Below are 7,428 nucleotides of genomic sequence, written 5' to 3'. Positions count from 1 at the left end.
TGAAAACTATCTTTACGTGTAATTGGAAAAATAAAATACTATTAAGAAAAAAATTCAAAAAAATAAATCTGAAGATGTAGGCTAAATCCTGATTGTTTTCTTGAAAAAAACAAACAAACCTAAACAACTCAATTGGTGCTTGAAGACCTCTGCTGAGGGAAGCCCCCACAGCGGAGCAAAGCAGCGGTAGAAGCGACCCTCCCCTTTGCTGCTACCTGCGGGGCTCAGCAGGGGAATGTACTTCTTCTTCTACCAGACCGCCCTTCACATGTGGGAAACAGCTGTCACACGTCACTCAACCAAGAAGCATTTAGGAAGCGCCTCTATGTCCCCGCCGGCACCAGGCGAAGCCCCAAGTCTTCTCTCCTTCCCCTTGTCCCCCCAGGTCCTTCAACCCATCCGCCCTCACCTGGAGTCTCAGGAGGTCACAGCTCCCAAGCGCCCCCGGGATGATTTCGTCTGTGTTACGGACGCCCAGAGAGGGAAGGGAATGCTCAGCCGCCCACAGCAAGCCCGTGGTCCGAGCCGAGGCGTGAAACCAGGTAATGATGATGATGAAGAGAGGAAGAAGAGGAGGAGGAGGATAGCAGCCAATACATATTTACACGGAGAGAGAGGGGAAGGGGGGAGGGAGGGAGAGACAGAGACAGAGAGAGAGAGAGAGAGAGCTCAGGTCTGCAAAGCATTTCACAAACGTCACCCCCTGTGGTCCTCACAGACACTTTGGCAGGCAGAGGCCCATTTGACAGACGAGTAAACGAAGGCAGAGGTAAAGTCATCAGCCCAGGGTCACACAGCTAGGAAGTGTTTGAGGCTGAATTCGAACTCAGCTCCCTGTGACTACCAATCTGCAACCCTAGTTCCTAAGGTCCCCCAGCAGTTTCTCCTTCCACAGGAACTCAAGGCCCTCTACCATGCTGGTTACCCTCCCCTGGACACTCTTTAGCTCCTCATGTCCTTCCCATGTGGCGCTCAGACTGACCATGATTCTCTTGCTGTGACCTGACCAGAGGGGGAATGGAAGGATGGGCACCATCTTAGCCCTGGGCACTGGGCTGCCTCACTAAATGCAGCCTAGATGGTCAGAGGCCACATCCCACTCCTGAGTCCTGAGCTTGCAGCCCACTCTGACAGCCAGATTGTTTTCAGATGAGCTGCTCCTCTTCAGCTTCTGGGTGCTCCACGAGGGAGCAAGAAAGCCTAGTGGATAGTGTCCGGTTCTCAGGGGCAGAAAGCCCTTGGTTCGAATGTTGTCTCTGACAGCAGTTACTAGGCCCTCTCAGCCTCAATTTCTCCTTCTGTAAAGTGGTGATTCTGATACGTGTAAGTGTGAGGTTATTGTAAGGCTACAGTGAGAAAATGGATAGAAAATACTCTGTAAGTCTTCATCCGCAGTGGAGACATGGATGTCACCTTGCATCTCCTTTGGCTGTCATCCATCCAGCATCCCCAGGCGAGTCTCTCTTCCTCTGGCTTAGCTAGCCCCTCCAGCTCTGGTAAGTACGTAGTCTGGGTCTTTAGCCACATGACTGATTAAATGTTAAGCAGTATAAGGCCAAAGACAGATCCCCATGGCACTTCACTGAAGACCCTACTTCTAAGGTGATGGAGACCCATTAATTATTACTAATTATATGACCCATTTGAAAATCCATCTAACTGGGCTCTTGTCTGCTGCCTATCTTGCCACCTCCTGCACGACCCCCCGCCCCCAAAGCACGAGGGTCTTCATCAAATCCCCCCTGGACGCAGAGAGGAAGTGGCTTGACTTTTTCCAGGGTGGCATAGGAAGTCCCCCTTGTAGATTCAAGTTTTTGTCTGCACAGCAAGCATCAGCATCATCTCTTCACTGTCCCATGATGCCGGGTTCCTAGTTCTTAGGAATAGAGCAAAAGTGAAAAACAAATACCAGGTGTCTGAAAACAATGAGGTCATCCTACATCACAGTCCAGAGATCTGGAGTCCAGCCCGAGGCCTCATATTGTGAGAATGAAATGGGAGGGCCTGTCGCCAGAGGGACCCACAGAGCAGCCCTTTGTTTTCCCTCCCAGAAACAGCTGTGAGAATGAAAAGGGGGAGCTAGAAGAAAGCCCCTGTTCTTGGGCACACACAGATCTGACCGGGGGAGCCAGAGGACTTGGGGGGGGGGATCTGGCAGAGCTTATAAAAGGACCAGAGCACAGCTGGCCCTGGGACCAGCTTCTCCACCCTGAGCACTTGGCCAGTGCCCTCCCGGACCAGCCTGCAGATCACAGCAAAGGTATGCTTTTGTGAATGGGGTCAACAAGCCAGTAGTAGGAGAAACTGAGGTGCCTTTTCTGTAGAGATGCATTTGCTTGTTGTCTCCCCATGAGCTCAGTCAGGGCTGGGGCTGTCTTTTGTCTCTTTTTGTACACCCATGCCTGGCATACAGCAGGCATTTAATAAATGTTGATTGACTGCTTAAAGGGGGCAGAGTGGCCAGAGCTTTCAGAGACCACCCCGCCCCCACCCCAGCCCCAGCGCTGTACTCTGCTCCGGGCCAAAACACATGACCTGTGCCTGGGGAAGGCCTGGAGCACTGGATTCCGCTCAGGGCCTCACCAGTTGGAGTGAATATCGATGGGTTAGAAAGTGTCCAAGGGAGGGTGCCTGGGATGGGGCATCCATGACCTTGGGGGGCATGTTCATCCTGGAAAAGAGGAGAAATGAGGGTGGGGTGCTGCGAAGACACTGACCGGGACAGGGACGCTTCCGGAGACCTGGCCTTTTTGCAAAGCACTTTACGGATCTGATTAAGGCCACTTTGCAGGTAGGAACCCTGAGGCTCAGAATGACCTCACAGCTAGGAAGTGGCCATCTGTCCTGACTGGACTCTCTCCACTTGGCCACTCTGCCTCTGGGTGGGCCAGTGATTCCACAGAAATACCCATCGCTCGAGGTTCTGGGGGAGGGCACCTAGCAGAGTCTTTGGAGATCATCTGGTCCATGCTCTGACATCCATAGATTATTCTCTGATGACACATGCATCCACACCACACTCCCGCCATGATAAAAGCATCCCCAGTCCCAGAGAGCGCCCTCAGGCTCAGCCACCTGTTTACAAGGTCCATGCCAACTCTGGGACCTTGCTGGTAGAGAGGGGAGTCAAAGGCATCCGGCCCTCGAGGGGGAGGGAGACAGGCAGGCAGCAGGCGAAGGGGGTTGTGTTTCTGTCCCTCCTCTAGACTAAGGCCTCGTTTCTCCCCTCCCCTCCCCTCCCCTCCCCTCCGTAGCAGGTGCAAACTGGCTCACTGCTTGTGCGTTTTCTCCTCAGCCCTGGACAGTACCGAACCAGGATGGTGATGCTGCTGCTTCTCTCTGTCCTCGTGGGCCTCTCCAGTGTGGCTGATGGCCAAGGGGTCCACCTGGGGTGGTGTCCTCAGCCCCCTGTCCAGGAGAACTTTAATACGCATAAGGTAGGAGGATTTGTGGCCCAGCAGCCCTCACTCCTTTGTGGGGCAAGCTGCCAGGAGAGTGCCTTCCTGGCACAAGCCTGCCTCAAATCTGGGGTGCAAGGACTGGGTACCGAGGCAATATAAGATCACTAGAACCTGGCCTCCCTCCCCCCCTTTGGGGAATCTGTGGCTTCCCAGGGCTGGGGCTCGCTTGTCCTTCACGGACACATGGACTTAGTCCCTCCCTGCCTTCTCCTTCTGAGTAGGAGTACCTGGCCCACTCATGAGCACCCTGCAGGAGCCTTTCCTGGGGGCTTCTCCTTTCCCCAGCTCTCCCTCCCCCCACCCCCATTTCTTCCCATTGGCACTTACATTATTACCTTTTGCATTCAAGGATTTCAGATCCTCCTAGAAAAGGTAACGGAAACCTCCAAGAAAATCACTTTCCTCTAAACAGGCTCCTATTCTGGAGTAACAGAGTCCCACAAAAATTCAATCGAAGACAGGCAGGGCGTGTGGAATTAGAGCCAACCCTCCTCCCAGTCCCTTTCCAGCTGCTGGAAGAATCCTGTTCCCTCAGGCTCAGATGGGGTGTGTGTCCACTGGCACAGGGCAGACTCATAAGGCTCTGACAAGAAGGGAGTCCAGTGCTGAGGGCGAGATCAGAGCCAGCTGGAGCATGAGCTTTGAACCTCTCTATCTGGTGACAAATTCGCTCCAATGCCCCGAGTTTACGTATTCACAAATCTCAGGGCTGGAGGGGCTGCTGAGGCCAGGCAGCCAAAGCCCTGCTACCGTAAGAATCTAGTGAGGAACTCTTATGGGATTCAGCTTCTTGATAGAGCTGACTCTTTGACGAGGGAACAAGATGCTTGGTGCAGGGGAAACCGAGGCTTGAGTGGAGAACCGCATTTGAATCTCAAGCAAAGTCGGGGCCTTCAGACGTGCTGCATTTGGAATCCGAGGCCCCGAGTCCAGGCCCCAGCGCCACTGCTTGCTATCTTTGGAGTCCTGGGCAAATCACCGAGCTCTCTGGGCCTTGATTCAGGCATCGGTAAAATGGAGAATTTAGACTAATCTACCACGGACCTTCCAGAGCTAAATGGGCCCACCATTTATTTTCACTATCTCAATTTTCACCTGGAGACTAAGGCCTCCTTGCCCCCACCTGGGGGCAGCACACTTAATTAAATGTACAAATCCCATGTTCTTGGAGGAATGATCTCAAGGCTGGCCCTGAAGCCCCCAGACCATAAAGCGATAGGAAAAGCCACCCAGACAACCGCATTCCCCACAGCCCAGTCATTATCCCACAGCATCTCCAAATCCCCCAGGTCCCTGAGGCTCTGGTGACCAATAATCCAGCGGCAGTCCCTCCACATCCCCTCCCTTTTTTACCTTCTATGAGCTTCGGCCTTGTCCTCTCTGGGACTAGAGGGTCCTGATTGGCTAAGCACCAATGCCAGGCTTTGCAAATAGCCCCCGAAGCAACCCTGACAATCTCGCCAATCTTGCCTCTCCAGTATCTCGGAAGGTGGTACGAGATTGAAAAGATCGCAGTCAGTTTTGAGAAGGGAAGCTGTATCCAGGCCAATTATTCCTTGAAAGAAAACGGGAAGATCAAAGTGCTCAATCAGGAGATTCGGTAAGTGACCACACCGGCCAGTCTGGGCCCAGCACTAACCCTCCCAGCATCCCTGGGGAGCCTGGGCCAACCACCCATGCAGGCAGGGCTAGGCGGCTCGTTTGGCTGGAAAAGGCCACTGGGTTCGTTGCTGATTGTGACTAAACTCTGTGTACCCCAGATCAAGGGAAAACACATTTGTTGGGCTCTTGTTCTGAGGGACCCAGGACAATCAACTGAGGTTATCCCCACATTTATTAAGCACCTGCTGTATACCAAGAGCCTCCACTGAGAAGCTGTTGGGCAGTTGAGGGAAAAGCCGCTTTGTCTTGGGAAAGCTCCACAATGTCCCACTTTGGGGAATGGAGCGAAGGCATCCAGGAGGAAGAGACAAGAAGCAGCTGGACAGGAAGAAGCTGGGGTGGGTTCAGGAAGGCCTGCCAGGCCATGGGGCTGCCCTTGGTTCCTGCTAGGAGCAGGGTAGGAAGCACCTGTGGGAAACCTAGCCCACAGGGGTCTGCTGGCATGGTGAGCAAGCAGGAAGGAGAGGGATCCAGTCTTCTAAGTGCCTTCTGCCCCCTTGCAGACCAGATGGGAGTGTGAACCAAGTGGAAGGGGAGGCCACCCAGGCCAACCTCACAGAGCCCGCCAAATTGGGAGTCAAGTTCTTCTGGTGTAAGTAGAGCCTGTCCTGAAAGAAAAGACAGAGGGAGGGAGGGAATGAAGGGCACATTGAACTAATGCCCAGGGAGTGCTGGTCATCCCTCCAAGGGCCCTTGGGGTAGTCCACACCTCCAGGCTAGGTGGTGGAGTTTGGGAGAGGGCCAGCTGCTGAAATCTGTCTCTGCCATTTCCTCCCCAGCCTCCAGTGGGCCTGGGAGCAGGCACCGTGGGAGGGCAGGGAGGGGGAGGACCTGTCTTGCAAGGCCTGGCCCAGATGTCTGGCCACCTGAAGCAGGAGGCCATTGTGGATGGGGCTGGGGGGCGCCACACAGATGTTTAAGGGAGCAGAGAAGGGCTTTGGTCAGAGAGAGGCGGCAGTCACTCAGTGGGGCCTGGCCTCCCCCACCCTCCACTCTGAGCTAGGTCCTTCAGCCCTCTCTGAGTCTCCCGTTTCTGAATGACTCACTCTCATTTATTTATGAACCCAGCTTTTATTTTAACAAGCAGATAAAGGCTGCTTTTGGTGGCTAGAAGCCCACACCTTGAAAACTTTTTATTGGGTTCAGCTCTTTGTTCTTCTGGGGAAGTGGCGCTTGGGTTTGGCCTGTCATCCATGCAAATCTCTGCACCATCCTGAGAAATGGGCATCAGGGCTGGGGCTGCTGTGACATAGCCTGGAGTGCCCTGGGAACTTGGCCTTGGGAAGCCAGGGAAGGGGCCTCTATGGGAGCAAAGTCTGGCCTTTTAGTAGCTTCTCTCAGCCAGGGCTTCCGAGGCCTTCCTGATGAGCAGAGGGCAGAGATGCTAAGCCCTGGGATTGGCCACAGTAGCAAAGACCCCAGGGGGAGGGTGCCATGAGCAGTTGCCTGTCTGGCTCCTGTCCAGGACTAGTGCTCACACTACCACCATCCTGCTTGATCTCATAGTGATGCCCACTGCTCCCTACTGGGTCCTGGCCACGGATTATGAGAACTATGCCCTCGTGTATTCCTGCACCACTTTCATCTGGCTCTTCCATGTGGACTATGCCTGGATTCTGGCAAGGCGCCCATACCTCCCACAGGCTGTGGTGGACCAGCTGAAGGGCATCCTCACTGCCAATGGGATCGATATTGAGAAGATGGTGCCCACTGACCACATGAACTGTCCTGAGTTCCTCTAGCAGAAAGCCTTCCAGGCACAGCCCACACCCTGCCTCTTGCTTTACTCCTTGTAGAGAAAACAGCATCATGGAAGATAGTGCCTGGATCCCCACTGGCTGCCAAGGCAGGCCCTTTGTGGGGAGACGAAGATCCCATGGGGAGGGGGCGGGGGAGGAGAGCTTCAGGACAGATGGCCCAGGAACCTGGCTCCCCTTCACCACTAACCTCCCCCAGCACACAGGCGTCAAATCAGCTCCAAGCACAGGCAAGACCCTGGCCTCCTTGAAGAAGAGGCCCAGGCCTGCCTTGTGATGGCTCAGCAAGGCTTCACAATAAAATATCCAGGTTCAGCTTAATCTGCCTGTTCCTTGGGGTGTCTACTGCGGGAAGCATGTTCTCTGTGGCCTCCTCTGCACAGCCCATTGTACCCTGACCCTCAGGCGACTCAGTCTTCATATGAGCAGTGACGAGGATAGAGACCAAGATGGTAGAGTTAGGAAGACCTGGCTCTTTCCACTTCTGAGTGTGCCACTCAGTTTTGGGAGCGGCAGCCTCCTGATTTGTAAAATGGGCACACCCATTC

General features: G+C 54.1%; 1 protein-coding gene across 1 annotated transcript; it reads left to right on the top strand.

Annotated features, from left to right (window-relative positions):
- Positions 1–2,202: 2,202 nt before the first annotated feature.
- APOD (apolipoprotein D) lies at positions 2,203–7,201 on the top strand. The gene is made up of 5 exons (XM_036757221.1): positions 2,203–2,260; positions 3,296–3,437; positions 4,940–5,061; positions 5,627–5,715; positions 6,630–7,201. The coding sequence occupies exons 2-5, from the start codon at positions 3,318–3,320 to the stop codon at positions 6,863–6,865; spliced, it is 567 nt and encodes a 188-aa protein (XP_036613116.1). The 5' UTR covers positions 2,203–2,260; positions 3,296–3,317; the 3' UTR covers positions 6,866–7,201.
- Positions 7,202–7,428: the final 227 nt, after the last annotated feature.

The sequence above is a fragment of the Trichosurus vulpecula genome, chromosome 4 (assembly GCF_011100635.1).
Source record: "Trichosurus vulpecula isolate mTriVul1 chromosome 4, mTriVul1.pri, whole genome shotgun sequence".
Taxonomy (NCBI): Eukaryota; Metazoa; Chordata; class Mammalia; order Diprotodontia; family Phalangeridae; genus Trichosurus; species Trichosurus vulpecula.
The sequence above is the reverse complement of the archived record's forward strand: the minus strand, read 5'-3'. Positions and strand labels throughout refer to the sequence as shown.

Excerpts from the sequence above, each read along its gene's own strand:
- APOD (XM_036757221.1), top strand. The coding sequence starts at position 3,318 with ATGGTGATGCTGCTGCTTCTCTCTGTCCTCGTGGGCCTCTCCAGTGTG. Across the intron at positions 5,062-5,626 it reads GTGCTCAATCAGGAGATTCG|ACCAGATGGGAGTGTGAACC; the intron begins GTAAGTGACCAC and ends GCCCCCTTGCAG. Across the intron at positions 5,716-6,629 it reads GGGAGTCAAGTTCTTCTGGT|TGATGCCCACTGCTCCCTAC; the intron begins GTAAGTAGAGCC and ends TTGATCTCATAG.